General features: G+C 37.0%; 1 protein-coding gene across 1 annotated transcript in view; it reads right to left on the minus strand.

Moving 5' to 3' along the window:
- Nucleotides 1-16,906, minus strand: part of LOC124773977 (leucine-rich repeat and calponin homology domain-containing protein) — a 144,255-nt gene that overhangs the window by 63,654 nt on the left and 63,695 nt on the right. Inside the window, exons 2-7 of the mRNA XM_047249446.1 lie at nucleotides 15,161-15,305; nucleotides 9,978-10,210; nucleotides 5,347-5,483; nucleotides 3,846-4,082; nucleotides 3,554-3,718; nucleotides 1,469-1,578 (exon numbers count right to left, since the gene is read on the minus strand). Of these exons, the coding sequence (XP_047105402.1) occupies nucleotides 1,469-1,578; nucleotides 3,554-3,718; nucleotides 3,846-4,082; nucleotides 5,347-5,483; nucleotides 9,978-10,104 (776 nt within the window). The 5' untranslated portion in view covers nucleotides 10,105-10,210; nucleotides 15,161-15,305. The remainder of the gene's footprint in view (nucleotides 1-1,468; nucleotides 1,579-3,553; nucleotides 3,719-3,845; nucleotides 4,083-5,346; nucleotides 5,484-9,977; nucleotides 10,211-15,160; nucleotides 15,306-16,906) is intronic.

Genomic DNA, 16,906 nt, shown 5'->3' on the forward strand with positions numbered 1-16,906 from the left:
ATTAGGGCAACAGGCTAATGGTTGATAGATAACATTCCACATCATGTTAAATTAATTATCCAGCTATTTTAAACAGTCAATACTTCACTACATAAGGAGCTGTTACACACAAAAATAGGCATAAAGGTAGTGAAGTGGAGGGAAAAGAAAAGAGTGAAAGCCCACCACCAAAATATCACTGAAATATCAGTTAAAGTATTTGCAACTACTAGTTTAAAAATTAATAATAGTATGTATATAAATTATGTTCTAATAATTAATGTCTTTTTCCAACATCAATGTCATCAAATTTATACAATATACATCAACAGTTTAGATAAATACCCAAAACAACACGCTTCTGAATTGTTGAATTATTATAAGTGAATGTCATGTGACATACAGATCTAGTTCCAACTTTACTATTGAAAAAAATGAAGTGTTTATGAGAAAATTTTGTATGTAAAGGTTGATCGATTATTTTGCTGCACAATGCATAAAAACAACATAATTCGCAGTTGTATTATTAATGTCTTTGTGTAACACAGAAATACTGTGTGTGAAGTATCAATGTAAAAGCAACTCACAGAATGTTGTCATGAAGATACTGAGTCTTCTCAAATATTCTTGAATGTTTTAAATGTTCATATTATCATCTTATCGTATAGCATGACTCATCACTTCATAATACAATTCTCATCATGACATATCATCACAAACTGAATTTCCAACACAATATTGTACATTTTGGACACCAAATGTTTAAAATAATTAATAAAGAATACCAAATAATATTATGGGAACAGGAAATCAAAATCACTGTCAGTAAAAAAAAAAAGAAAGAAAAAAGGAAGAAGACAATACAACTGCACGTGTAATATGTCAAAAGAAAGGAATTCTTACAAAGCAACAACAGCCATTACTTAAGAAACATCTAAGGTTAATGAAACGACTTAACAACGCCAGAAAACATTAAAGAAAAATTGTACTAAGTTTCTGCGTAGGCTGAACATTTTCCAAGCTTTGAATGTCACTCTGTTTAATAGTAAGAAAACAGAACAGATAATAGATCACGGTGTATTAAATTAAAAGTTTGCGGTGTGCTCTAAATCTGCTCTATGTCAGTACAGGTACGACAATGAACTAATGGATGTAAGTGACAACACAGTAGTAGTAACTTTCAGTATGTCAATAAAAAGTATAAAGGACAGAAAGGAATAAAGGAACATTTTACAGTTAGCAATAAACAGACATCTTACAAATTATAATATGAAATGTATTATTAAAACATAAATAGATACAGAAATGTGTAGTAATGCATGCGTAACAACAAACAGTATGATACAAGAAGCAAACTACGTGCACAACATGATTAAATTGTTCAATATTCCAACTGCAGGAAATGGAACTGCAGCAACTACTACATTGAGACCACCACCATACTTCCATGCTGCCAGCTGCTCATTCATGCACTGCCGAAAATTCTTACCTCCCAGTCATTGGTTTTACACCATCTTTAGCAAGATTTTTGCCCTCTTCTTTATCACTCTGAACTTTGTCTGTCTTTCTCCTTTCTAATTCATCACAGACAGAAACATTCTGTGAAAAAAAGGCAGTTATTGGGTTACGGATATTGTTTTCACAGCACTTTCACATAAATAGTTTTAAAAAATAGATGGTTTTTCCATATTATTGGTGGTGTACCAAAAATTTAAAAAAAAATTCACTAAAAAAACTTCAACACAGATCAAGACTGTGTGCTGGCTCTGGACTCTTGCCAGACTCATGCCTTTTGCAAGTAATGCTCTCACTAACTGATAATGAGCTGGCCAAACATGTTTCATAGCTTTGGCCTACCAGCGCTTCACTCATATTCTCCAACTGCGCTATTTTGTAGTATCAAAAGTGTGAAAATTAAGATTTACAACAGAATTTTTTTTTGATAAATGTCACAAAAATGATAAAGGAAAATGCTAATGAGGTACAGAGAAGGCTGGAGCCAGGAAAAAGCAGAAAAATATATGAAACTTGCACAAAGATTGAAACCCATGTAACCATTCAATGTAGAGAAATTTCTGATCTATGAAGGTTTAAACCACTGATACACTGCATGGTGCTGGACACTTTCAAGTTGAGAAGTTGATTACAGGGTCTATGCACAGTAGCCAGAATATTTGCAGGTTTTATAGCTGTTGACACAAAAGCACCGAAAGCAAGCAACTTCATGGTGCTGCCATGCTGTGCTATTGCAAATTAATATAGATAGATTGATAGTTTCTTCAAACACAATTACAAATCAAAACTCTAATTAGATGAAGCACACAGGCTGGCCAGACAGTAATCGAGGAAATCCACCAGTTCTGTAACAGTACACAAGTTACCTCACTTTCTACATATTTACATCCACATCTACAATTTAAACCCATTGTTTAGAGCATGACAGGGAGTATTTTGCATTGTGCCACATATTAAGGCTTCTTACCATTCCATTTACCTATGGAGTGCAAGAAGAATAATTGCTTAAATGGTGCTGTGCATGTTGAATCGGTTTAATCTCGTTTCCATCACTCCTATGGTTTGATGTGTAGAAGTTCACAGTGTGTTCCTAGATTCATCACTTAATACTGGTTCTTGAAACTTTGTAAGAAGCTTTCCACTGGACAGTTTTTGCATATCTTCAAGTGTCTAAGTTCCACTTTTCTAGAATATATGCAGCACTCGCCAATGGGTCAACCAAACTTGTGACCATTGGTGTTCCCCTTCTTTGTATTCATTGCACATCCTGTTTTAGTACTATAAGGCGGGTCTCATACACTTCAGCAATATTCTAGGATGAGTCACGCCTTCTCCGTAAGTTGATTGATTTTTCACTGTATCTTACAAATGAACTGAAGTCTACTACCTACTTCAACCGAGCCTATGTGATCACTCCATTTAATATTCCTACAAATTCTTATTACTCCTAGATATCTATAGAAACTGACCAATTGCAGTTTCAACTGACTGACATTGCAGTCATAGGATACTACATTCTTTTTATTAAAAGAAATGCACAATTTTACATTTGTGAACATCTAAAGAAATTTGTCAGTCTTTTTACCACTTTGAAATCTTACAAGATCTGATTGAATGCTTGTGCAGAGGTACTTCTTTATAGACAGTTGTACGATCTGCAAAAAATCTGAAGTTATTATTAAAATTCTTAATTCAAATTAGTCCTCTGCAAGCATTTCTCTAATTTCTCTTACATTTTCTTTTTGTATCATATAATCAGTTCACGTTACCCTAAAATTATGAAAAATTATTTTGTGGGTACCATTTCAATTTGCCTTTTTTGTTTCCAGGATAAAGAATACATTTTCAGCAGAAAAATAATTGTTTCTTCATTTTAAAACATTGCATTTCTCACCTGTCTCTCTCATTTTTGTAGGCAAAATAATTATCTAGTCCTCATTTAATGTCATGATAAGACGAGTACAATTTGTGTGTTTTTGCTCTGAGAATTACTACTATATTTATAACAACTTAATAAACGGACATTAAGTCAAGTGAGAAGCTCCTCATTAACACTAACCTTGCTGAATTCCTCCTCAAGATTGATGTTATCACCTGGGCTGATGGTAGAAGGCGTGGATGTACCACTACAGCTACCATTGGTATCACGGCGTTTTACAGGTATTGGAAGACTATCTGCGCGAGACCACAGGCCTTTACTTTTATCACACTCCTCCTCAACAATCTGAAACAAAAATTGATCAAATCAAAGTAACTAATGTATAAGCAATTTTAACTCCTTAAGATAAAAATGATTAGTAATTTTAAGGTTTTTATCCTAAAAGAAAGATCAACATTTTAACATTACTCACTATTTCCTGGGACCATCGTTTATCAGATCCTCCATCACTTGTGCTGTAGCCACTATCTACATTATAACGGCGTTGCCTTAAATCAGAAAATCCATTTGAGAGGCGAGAATCTGACAAGTGGCCAACTTTTTGCTGCAACTTCCTGATATCGTCAGTCAGCAGGCCCTTTCTCTTATCACCTTTGTACGCTTGATTCTCTAGGTACTTAAATACATGTACACGGCCCCTCGTACACAACTGAAAAATATTTAGATAATTATAAAATTTCACTTTTCAAATTATGTACACATATAACAGGATTTAATCTGTTAATGAATGCGTAATGTGATACGTTAATAAAGTAACTGGAAACATTTCACAATAGCTGAAGATAATGAATGAATTGGTTTTTTAAAAAAAATAAGGAAATGTTAAAATATGTTTGACTGCCTACTCTTCCAAATAGCATGCAATTTATTAAAATATTAGCAAAAACAAAATGGTTCCTGCTGCAAAACAAGTACGATTAAACACACCCCGAGCTCACAATTCATCATTCTTGATTTGAGAAACAGTTATCTTATTATTACATATTCATCTCAAGTAACTACTATAGATTAAAATAAATCCTTGTGAAAAATGAATCACTAAGCTACTAATCTCTATTTGTTCAATTTATGCGTGCATTCAATTACATTATGAGGTGAAGAGCTAAAAAAGTGGCAAACCATAATGGAAACAAATTGAATATGCACCCATAAATATGACTCTGGAAGAGCAGATGAAAACAGTTCACAAACTTTATTGCAAATGTACCTGTAGATATATTGAAGTAGACCTTTGAAAGCTTTCTTGATGTAGATACATTAGCAGCCTTAGAGTATTACACCATATAATTCAAATTTTTATTTGCTTCTCATACTTTGCATTTCAGAATCTAATTATAAACTTGATGGTAGTTTTTTCACATAATATGGAGCAGTTTTCAGTACATGGCATGGCAGCTAATAAGCTGAAGGTATGGTAACTTATGAAAAGAGCACTTGTTTTTACTTTTCTTCCTGTGTTATGTTTGTAAACAACACAGCTTCCAATAAAATCAAATATTTGTGGAGGTAAAGTAACTCAAAACAAGCCTTATGAACACTGAGCTCACTATTCAGCATCCTTGATTTGTGAAACAGTTATTGTATTATTACATATTTATCTAAAGTGGCTATTAGGAATTAAAATAAATCATTGTGAAAACTGAATCAGTAGGCCACCAAGCTCTAACTGTTCAATTTCTACGTGTATTCAATTACACAATGAAGAGCTTCATGTTTAACATAAACAGTGGTCTCATTTTATGTATTTCTTCTGATTTATCCATCCCATTATGTGCGCTCACTCAAACAAATTGCTTTCATGAATTTAATCTAATGTATTTATACACTTATCTTCTATTGCATAGCTCCTTTTTCACAAGAAAATGAATTATATAACTTTAAATATATGTAAAAAGGAATTTATGGAAACTTACATATGCAGGTGGTGAAATCAAAGGGTTATGGGTAAGAATCAATTCAACTAATGTTGTCATGAAGCGAAGCTCTGCTGGTAATGTTGAGATTCTGTTTTCACTTAAATTTAATCGTTCCAGATTGAGATTTGTCAAACCTAGAATAAATCATATATATTTTATGTGCTACCTCCAAAAACATGATTTAAATGACTATTCACTTTACAGTACTTACTGAGATATCAGTGATAACAAAATTATGCATAGAAGAAAGCAACTATTGAACTAAATTATAGAGCACAAAATGTTAATGCTGAAACAACTACTGGCTATAATTAAATATGACAAATGAATTTTCTACTTAGCAACTGCAACAAATACATGAATATGAGGTAATCACAAATTTGCAAGTTTTCAGAACACACATACTATAAATAAACTGAACAACTAGTTTTCACATTGTAGAAACAAAAGTTGTTATTCATTTTGTAAGCAATTCTGCAGAGTAACAGTAAAAATTAAGTTGTTTTTCAAATTACTGTCTACTATCTGCTGGTTCCTTATCTATGCTAAAATGGAAAGATAAGACAATGTTGAACATTGTTACCAAAAATCTCAAAAAGTTTCCAATTGATTTATTACATCAGGGCATTTAAACAATTAGACAAATATGGTTTTCCTCACAAATATTATTTCTACTTATCCAGAGTGTCCCAAGAGGAATGGTCACTATTCAGTAATACAACAGGAACAATCATTCAAAGCAAAAATGACTCAAATATGGGCAATAAAGCACATACAATAATGCAATTTTTTATCTTTGCTCTTTTACTGAAGAAGTGCTCTTAGTTCTTGAGTTACGCATTTACTTGAATTTTTTGCTTTGAATCATCATTCCTGCCACATCCCTGAATACTGATCACTCCTCCATCTGCATAATGTGCCTTTTTTTTCTTTTCTTTTCTTCGCTGCAGTCAGTTTTAACAGGAAATAGGAAAGTTGCATTTATGTCTTAATGGCTTACGATTAGAATATTACTATGGAATATGAATCATTTGAAACTCTGTAATCCTACCCATTTGCCATGTGAAATACTATCATTGAGGCTACTTTCCTTAAAGATCCAGGAGCTGGGGAGGTCTCTCTAATGCCCTGTGTACCTACGATCCCAACCAATTTACCCATTCATTTTAAGCAACTTCAATCCCCAATCCAGGTTTCGTTTGCAATAACAATTATCAAGACCAAGGTCAGAGAGAGAGGGCAGGAGGGAGAAGAGAAGATGGATGGGCCAGGGGAATGTAATGGACAAGAAGAGGGGGAGGGGGAGGGGGAGGGGGAGGGGGAGGGGGAGGGGGAGTGGGAGGGGGAGGGGGAGGAGGAGGAGATGGGCACAAAAAGCAAACAGGAGGACATTAGGACCTACATCCAATTCCCATTCATATTTAGTTATTGTAACATATGGTCAGGTTCCCAGGTAAATAATAAAGACAGATCAACCCAACCATCATTCAAATGTGGCAGGCACTCCACTTCAAAGGCAACACAGTATTAGTCAGTCTAGTCGTCATTTAGGAATATGAGCAGAGTCAATGTGACACAACAATGTTTGGAACATTGTTTCTATGTGCTGCTGCATAGCCAGTGCGCATCTGGTATAGATTAAGGGAGCATTGTACCTGACCAACTGCTGCCCATCACTGGATTATGGCAGTATACCATAGTCTTACTGTGTCCATTTTGGATATGTTTGAACATATAAGCTTCATGTGTGATTGTTTTATTGCTGATTCAGTATGAAGTGGTCAAGGGAGCGTTTCAGGCAACTGGCCTCATTAGAAGAGGAAGAAAATGGAGAAATTGCTCTCTATAAAAATACTAAATTAAAGCAAGATTCCTTCCTGAAAACTGCTCTTTTTAACACCAACAACAGCAACAGCAACATTTAATACAGTGTTAGATCACTGGTGACACAGACATGAGAGAAACAAAGCAGAAGAGATTAAGTTGTTAGGCAAAGGAGCAAAATCACTTTTATTTCTAACATTGTGGTTGATTAGTTGAAGAATATGTATCAAAGGAAATGGGACATGTGACAGAAGTGAGACACATACAAGAAGGCACACTAGTCAATGCTTTCTGATCTTTATTTTAATTCTGTCCTATATAATAAGAATAAACTGTGCTTATTTTTCCACATTAAAAGTCCATGAAGCATAATGAAATGAAATTTACCTGCAAACTTGTTACAATGAGACAAAAGATGATTCAGTTTTTTTCAAGAATGAATAAGACTCATTAATTGACACTAGTACATTATAGATTATGATTCATTAAAATAAAATGTATATTTTAAAGTAATTTATCTTATTGCATCACCTTTACATACTCCATTAGTCCTTCAACCATAGTTCTACATACTAACTGTTCTATTAGAGGGGCAACTAGTTTTAAAATGTAGAATAAATATTCAGTGTTCTGAAATGAATATTATGTAGTGACAAAATAAAAAATGACAGCATATCTCAGGCAGATGCAGAAATCAACGGTTCAGTTCTGGTGTGCTAACATCAAAGGAATTGCATTTCCACCTACATTCATGTAATGGCAATCTTTCTGTTATCTTTCTATTGATGGACGATTTTTCACTTTCTGCAGTTTGCGGGTTTTCTCTGTGGTCTCCTGAACCACGTCAGATTTGTGTTCAATATCAGGTTCTGTCAGCCTGTAAACTGCTGCCTTCAGCTGAAGAGAATGTTTTCAGTTGGTAGCCAGGTGACATGCTCATCTGCCTCAGGCAATCAACCAAAGAATACATAGCTTGCAATTTTCTGGAATTCTTTGGCACTTTTGAGAGCCTATATGGGACATTAACCTCAAAAATTAGTTCAAATATTTGGAAATTTATATTTGTGAAAATATAAATAATTTTAATAAATTGGTTTTGCAGGAGAGGGGGGTGGGGGTGTGGGGAAGGAGAGAGGGGCACAAGTGGGTCCAGACCCACATGAAAGTGGCACACCTCAAACCTCAACCCCCACACACCTCCCCAGGGCTGATAACTGGTTTCGGGTTCACTGTGTTTTCTTTCCTGGAATTTCTGATGTTCTTTGATGCATATGGTCAAACTACCATGTTTGTCAAAATTTTAAAAAGGAAGGGATGATGTCGAAGCAAATTTACAGTGTGTCCAGTGTTACAAATACTGGTGCAAGCACACCTGCCTTTTGTGGCATACTGATGTCTGGTAAACATTTATATTACATTTCAATGTGGTTACATTAGCTTTATTTCAACGTGTCTCTTTCTGTTTTCATGTTTAGTTAATGACATGTTGTCAACACAGTATCATCTTCACACAGAACTCTGTAGTGCAGTTAGTTGCAATGTATTAGCTGATGTATTAGCTTATGACCAACAACTGTGAGGCAGAGGAGGAGCCATACTGTAAAGTGCTTCATTGCCCTTGATTGCAATAATTAAACAAAATGGAATGTAAAAGCTTTACAATTTACCATGTAATTCATGTTAAGCAAATGTTCCCATCTCATCTAACAGTAGAAGGAAGTTTTTGTCTGTCTCCATCATCTGTTATAACATTATTTAGTTTTCTATTTTCATATTGAAAAGAATTGTCTTTCAATAATTTTTATTAACAACTTATTATAAAAGTAGGCAAGTCATCATCATGATTTACCACTCGAAGTACCTTCATATCTGAAGAAAAATGCATGTAGCTTCAAGAGTACAACAGTATTTATAGTATCGTCAGACTTTCCTAACACATATATTTGTAATGTTCTCATCTTGCTGAGTGTAGACAGTTTCACACACATAATAAACTTGAAGCAAAAATTCTGCTGAACTTGGATGCTATATGCTATGTGCCTTATCAGAAGCAATAGATCTTCTTTATAAAAAGTTGTTGAAGACATCAAGCATAATCTGTTCGTTCATGCCTTATAACAATTATCTGCACCAGTGTTTCACTATAGAATATGAAGCAACCTCACACCTTTACACAGCGCATATGAATGACAAGACCACATGATCATGTCTGAAGGGAGGACAAAGAGAGCAACTATCCCATGAGATATAAAACAAGAAGTACATAGGTTAAACATTTAATCACTATGAATGCTTCTAATGTTCTAATATGCCTCACTTGGTCATTCATGCTAGAGAAACAAGAAATAACTAATATATACTGTAAGTAGAACATACTTCCAGTGTGGGCACACTGCACCTGACTACCAATTAAAGAGTGTTGGATTCATGCATGGCATGTGGAAATGGCAGATTAGTTACTGCACATACAGGTAGCAACAGCAGTTTTTTAGAGGATTCTTATTTAATTTTGGCATAAAATTAAAATTAATAAATACTAGAGATTCACAAGAAGATATAAAAAGTGAAGCATTTAAGAAACATTTCAGTGATGTTCTACCACAACAGGATCCCTCCAGCATTATAATTATGGGCAACACTTTATATCATAGTGTCAAGGTAGACCTCACACCATGAAAATCTTTGAGAAAGCAAGATATTACGAATGGGTGCTAGACTACGGAGCCAAAATATATCACACTATAATTAGGCTTGCATTAATTAACCCAGTTGATGCTATGCTGTATATGGAGTAGAGTGCTTACTGAGTGGCAGGTCGACTAGCTTGTTGCGGCGCAGGTTGAGGGAACGCAGTGCGGGCAGCTCCCCAATCTGTTGGGGCAGGTGCGAAATTTCATTGCAGCTGACATCAAGCGCAGCCAGTGTCTTCATGCGACCCAGCTCCTCGGGCAGAGACACCAGCTTGTTATTTGCCACCAGCAGCACTTCCAGCGGCAGCTGGCACAGTGAGCTCGGTAGCACGCTCAACTGGTTGCGGCTGCAACAGAAATGTTCCAGCTGTCATAGGGTAACCACCAATCTTCTAGAAGATTACACTCATTCAAAACACCATAAAGTCTACTACCTGTAAAGCTTTCCTTGACCCCTTGGCTTCCTAATTATGAGTGAGTATGGCTCAGAAGACTTGAGAGGCCACTACACTTTTGTCTCTGGCCAATGGTAACCTCAGCAATTTAACAGTACAACTTTCAGTAGTGGTGTACTGGCCATTGATGAATGGCATGTTTTTAAGAAATTATAAATAAGCGAGGCATTGAGGAAAATAAAGAGCTATGTCAATATGGGGACTGTCTGTCATAGGCACAAAATCAGCACGATGATGTAGCAGAAATCCACAAGAGAGAACAGAAATTGAGAGGGGTTCTTGCTGAAATGGCACATGTGTTAACAGAAGGCTACATTTTTTTTTTTTTTCCATCGACACATCAGAGCCACTATATTTTTCTTTCTCCCTAAACTGGAATGATTATATTTCTGTAAAAATTAATTTCAATCATATCTAATTTATGCATACTGGCACTAATCATGCTACAATCATCTTCAATTCTTCAAATACAAACATGTTCATAAACATCCATTTTGGTTTAAATACCGGGCACCATCAGGTTCCTTTACCATGCATTAATAACAGCCACTACCTGGTAGGGACTAACAAAAATGTGTAACATCTGGAATGGATTCGTAATAACCTCAATGGAGCTACCATTAAATCATTTACACAAAATCACTGAAAAGCACCACAGAAATCTAATATATGTCATAAACACCAACTACGAAAACCCAAAATTGTGAGATACAATTTCAGAGTTTCATTAAAATAACTCCCTCTAGTGTATTATCCTAATCGGCATACAAAACAATTCTAACATATTAATATGAACATCAGTTCAATGGCAGAGTGTCACACAAGTTCACACCAGTGACTACAAATATTAATATAATGGACATGTCAGTATCCTGATTACATGCTGAACTGGCAGTAACCTGACATCTAGAAAAAAGTTTCCATTGAAACTCTCATGAACAACAGAATCACAGCAAATACAAGAGAATTACATATATAGATAAAAAGTGTAAACACTTATGAGCTGAACATTATCAGTACCTGCTTAATAGATGTGGACCACAACACAGAATAATACTGTGTGGCATGGATTCAACAAATCTTTGGTAAGTTTTTTGGAGATACGTGGCACCAGATAACATACAGATCAAGCAATTGTCGTAAATTATGGGCCAGTAGTTTGTGAGGGCGGCGCTGGTGTCAGATAAAGTCCTAGATGTCTACATTAGATTCACATCAAGCAAATCTGGTGGCCTAGACATCAGCATCAACTACCTTGCTCCTCAAACCACTATAGCAGGATTCTGGCCTTGTGATGTGGACAGTTATTCTGCTGGAAGATGCCGTTGTTGCCAGGAAAGGCATTAAGTATAAAGATATGAAGTTGGTCTGCAGTATTCTTCGCGTGGTCCACAGCTGCCATAGAGCCTTTGAATAACACCACAGGTCCCGTGGAAGGCCAGGCAAATGTTCTCCATAGTGTAATACTGCCTCACCAATGTATCAATGTGGTGCATGTTTTGAGCACCCTTTTGCCAGTATGATTGCGTATCCAAACACAATCTAAGACCTGTTGCAGCAAGAGGCGCAATTCATCCAACCAGACAACACATTTCCATAGATTCGCGGTCCAATCAACATCTTGCAGGCTACTCATAGTTTCACCATCCTCCAACCACTGTCTATAAAGCATCACAACGCTAGCATGTGGACAGCCAACCACCTTTACCATCTCTGAGATGCTTGTTCGCAGGCAAAGGGCCAGAAAAATCTGCCTTTTGTCAATGTCACTTATGTCAAACGATTTCCTCATCTATTCGTAGCTACAATGGTTGCCCATTCATCTCTGCTCCACTTATATAATGCCACAAGGTGGCGTTCAGTATTGCTGTGAGCAGGGGTCATAATGTTTTAGCTCACTTTGGTTTTAGCTCAGTTTAGTTTAAAGAAGAACAATACTACAGTAATTGCACGCACAGTAGGTGGACATGCCAGATGGCTAAATAGACACATGGACAAGAGATACTTGAAGAAGTGAACGAATCTTTCTGTCTCTGAAGTTGAATAGGTGAATAAGGACAATGCAACAAAGACAGCAGCAATAATGACACAAGACACAGGACGTTTCTATAAACAGAAACAGCCACCAAAGTCCAAAACCAAAAACCACAGGTTACCGAAAGCTATATTTCAAGTACATGTCACAATCAGTGTGAAACATGATTGACAGGGAAGACAAAAATGAAACAATTAGGAGCTTCTGAAATATGGTTCTGCTCAACACTGTTGAAGGTAATATTGATCTACTGAGTACAAAATTAATGGATAATAAAGATCAAAATGAAATGAAGAGACAGAGTGGTTGGACACATTTTATGACATAGTTGTTGTTGTTGTTGTTGAAAACAGTGGCTGAAGGAATGGTAAAGGGAGAGTGTCACAGGGAAAGGTACGGATATGAGTATATAAGGGGGACCAGGTGGTGTGTAATGAAGCAGTTGTAATGAAACGGAGAGGATAGCTGGCAAGCAGCAGGAGTGAGCGGCTGCAACAAACCAACTTCAGGGTCAATGATGAAAGCAACAGTGTACTTAGTAGTAGCAAGTGCAATGTAAATAAAAGTTATTACTTTCGATTACACAACAAATTTAAGCTATTGTAGTTAGAGTCAAAAAGAGGTTTACACATTATATATACCTAACTTGATATGGGACCTTCATAAAATTTTCAGGATCCCCAAGCTCAAATATCTGAAACTCACATCAGAGGTTAACGAACCAAAATTATTCATCCTCAAATTATGTTTTATAATGTTGATAGGAAGAATTCCGTCTTATTTGTGTATACCACATACGTTTTGCCTACTCATGCTAGGCAACTTCAGTGGTTCATAAATTAAAAGAAAATTATTAATTATACATATTTTGATATAAGATATTCCTTCTCTTTCAAGTCTTACTCCCTCTGTTGCTATGGGATTGACATGTGATGGACGTACAGAACTCTTCGGCTGGACACATATAGCCATATTGTCACTCTAATATCTGTAACTACTTGCGTATGTGCAATCGGTTGTAAGAACTTTCACTACCTAATTGGCTAAACCAAGCCAGCACAAGGTGGCTCAGGATTTCTCTCATCTCCTGATCCACTGCAACTCTCTTCTACATGAACATTTATATTGCAGAAAACTTACACAGTTTAACAATGTTTGCTTCAATGGAAGCTACACAAAGTTGTCAGAAAGCATAAACACCACTTTATAGACAGATACAGGTCTTAGTCAAGTCAAAGAGTGTTACGGTAGAAGATCCTTAAAAGGCAAATAAAAAATCAAAATACCCTGAAAGAAACCAGAGGAAGCTTGTAAACCTGAAATTATATGCCTCGTTCACAGTTACAACCGTCTAAGGCGCTATTACAGTGTTAATGGTCTAATATTGTAGTTCAGATAATTACTAGGGTACGGTGACAAATATGCAGGTACTGTGTGAAAATCTAAATACGTTTGTAAAAAATCTGACAAATGTGCAATTATGATTTGTGTACTCCAGCTTTATGTATAATATGTATGATAATATATGTATAATATGTACACTAATACTTTCGACACCTGACACGTTGCCACTTCTAATTCTTTCCCTTGTGTCTACTTAGACAGCACCAAATAATGTGCCTTTTAGTTAAATCGTGAACTTCAAAACTGACTGTGGAAACATGAAATTAAATGTATAATCAGCTGAAGAAGGGCGCAAGCCCAAAAGCTTTCGTGTCTTAACACTCCCAGGAGGTCCCCCCCCCCCCCCCCCTTCCGCAAAAATGCCCGATTCCACTGCTGTGACCCTCAACACCTTCCTCCACATTTCGAGCGTTTATCTTACAGCCCACACATGCCACATTCTTCATGCACTACACAGCGTTTCGTTAATGATAGAAAGTTGCAAGGGAGCTTGAAAGTCCTTCTGAAGCAGAAACGCCAAATTTTTGTGCACGTAATATTTCAAAGATTTTCATACGGTGTGTGAAATTCGCATACTTAAAGTGTGACTGACGTCCGGGGTGACCGAGCGGTTCTAGGCGCTACAGTCTGGAACCGCGCGACCTTAGAAGTTAAGTCCCATAGTGCTCAGAGCCATTTGAACCATTTTTAAAGTGTGACCAAACCAACAAAGTCTGACAGTGGTTTTAAGAGATTTTTAGTGTGACTGTGTTTGAACGGGGTATGTTTGTTTATCTGACCAAGAAATGAACGTTAATTTCAGGGCAGCCAGAGTGCATATTCGAAGTATTAAACAACAACAATGTACCCTGTTCTAAATGACATTACATTACAAAAAACCCCTCTCAGCCAGCTGTTGTGTTTTCTGCTTTCAAAACGTATTCGACGTGTATTTTGACCTATGCACTGGTTACTACCAAACCAAAAGCCGCGCGGGATTAGTCGAGCGGTCTGGCCGCTGCAGTCATGGACTGTGCAGCTGGTCCCGGCGGAGGTTCGAGTCCTCCCTCGGGCATGTGTGTGTGAACCTAAATTATCCTAAGGACAAACACACACACACACACACACACACACACACACACACACACACCAAACGGAAAGGCCATGATTTGGTTTCGTAGAGAAGAATTTTCCGTATTTTGGCATCCTTGTTTCGTTAGTTACAACTGACAACATATACGTGACCGGAACACTCAATCTATGTCATTTTCATATGAACATTTGGGATGATCAGCTTCTTGCATTGCAGTACAGGTGTGGGTTAGAGGCAACAGTGTATTAAAATGATCGTGCCATTACAAAAAGCTCCTTTATAGCCAACAACAATTGCTAATTTACCGTGCATAAACAAATACGGTTATTACCTCAAGTCAATGTACAACAGCGACTGTAGATATACAACCGAATCCGGAATAGATTTGATGGCGTTATGGTAAAGAATGAGCTTTTCTAAGGAATAATACTCGGTGACTTCCACTGGCAGCTCGCTGAATCTATTCTTGGACAAATCTGAAACAGAAAAGACGTCTGTTAGAGCAATGCTTAAATATGCAGAACAAGAAAACCACATTACAAATCAGGTCCTATATCAAATGCTATAATACAAAAGCCTAACACCTTGTATCGAATAAAACAGGATTCCACCCAACAAACTAGCGCCCTTCTGTTGAACACTAGCTTCAGCAATGTGATGACAGTTGCACGAATATCCTAGCACAGAGATGGTTCTGCAAATATCTGCTGTACAGATGATAATAATGATGTTGTATGTTTAAGGCGGACGACGGTTTGGTCATTAGCATTCGTATTGTGTTCACTGAAACGAGGGAATGTTTAAAATTATTAAAACACATGTAAAAAAGAATTGGTCAAGTGTCAGTTTGTCTCGCGCTCTGAGAGTTCTGATGTGCGTATAGTAACAGTTCATCCATTCCAGGAATCGAGAGTCTCGACGATTTTTGCCTGTTATCGACATTGATACTGGAAAGTTATAGGTCCCGGAAATTCGTGTTATATAATTATAAATCCCCCCATGAACCCTGGACCTTGCCGTTGGTGGGGAGGCTTGCGTGCTTCAGCATACCCTTACCGTGGGTGCAACCACAATGGTGGGGTACCTGTTGAGAGGATAGACGAACGTCTGGTTCCTGAAGAGGGGCAGCAGCCTTTTCAGTAGTTCAGGGACAACAGTCTTGATGATCGACTGATCTGGCCTTGTAACACTAACCAAAACGGCCTTGTCGTGCTGGTACTGCGAACAGCTGAAAGCCGGGGGAACTATAGCCGTAATTTCTCCCGAGCGCATGCAGCTTTACTGTATGGTTAAATGATGATGGCGTCCTCTTGGGTAAAATATTCCAGAGGTAAAATAGTCCCCCATTTGGATCTCCGGGCGGGGACTACTCAGGAGGACGTCGTTATCAGGAGAAACAAAACTGGCGTTCTACGGAATGGAGTGTGGAATGTCAGATACCTTAATCGGGCAGGTAGGTTAGAAAATTTAAACAGGGAAATGGATAGTTTGATGTTAGATATAGTGGGAATTAGTGAAGTTCGGTGGCAGAAGGAACAAAACTTCTGGTCAGGTGAATACAGGGTAATAAATACAAAATCAAATAGGGGTAATGCAGGAGTAGGTTTAATAATGAACAAAAAAAATAGGAGTGTGGGTGAACTTACTACACACGGCATAGCGAAAGCATTATTGTAGCCAAGACAGACATGAAGCCCACGCCTGCCACAGTAGTACAAGTTTGTATGCCAACTACCTCTGCAGATGAGATAAAAGAAATTATTCAGATAGTGAAGGGAGACGAAAATTTAATAGTCATTGGTGACTGGAATCCGATAGTAGGAAAAGGAAGAGAAATGGTTCAAATGGCTCTGAGCACTATGGGACTTAACATCTCAGGTCATCAGTCTCCTAAAGGAAGAGAAGGAAACGTGGTACGTGAATATAGAATGGGGGTAAGAATTGAAAGAGGAAGCTGCCCGGTAGAATTTTGCACAGAGCATAACTTAAGTCATAGCTAACACTTGGTTCAAGTTTCATGAAAGAAGGTTGTATACGTGGAAGAGGCCTGGAGATACTGAAAGGTTTCAGATAGATT

This window comes from Schistocerca piceifrons, chromosome 2, assembly GCF_021461385.2.
Source record: "Schistocerca piceifrons isolate TAMUIC-IGC-003096 chromosome 2, iqSchPice1.1, whole genome shotgun sequence".
Classification (NCBI taxonomy): Eukaryota; Metazoa; Arthropoda; class Insecta; order Orthoptera; family Acrididae; genus Schistocerca; species Schistocerca piceifrons.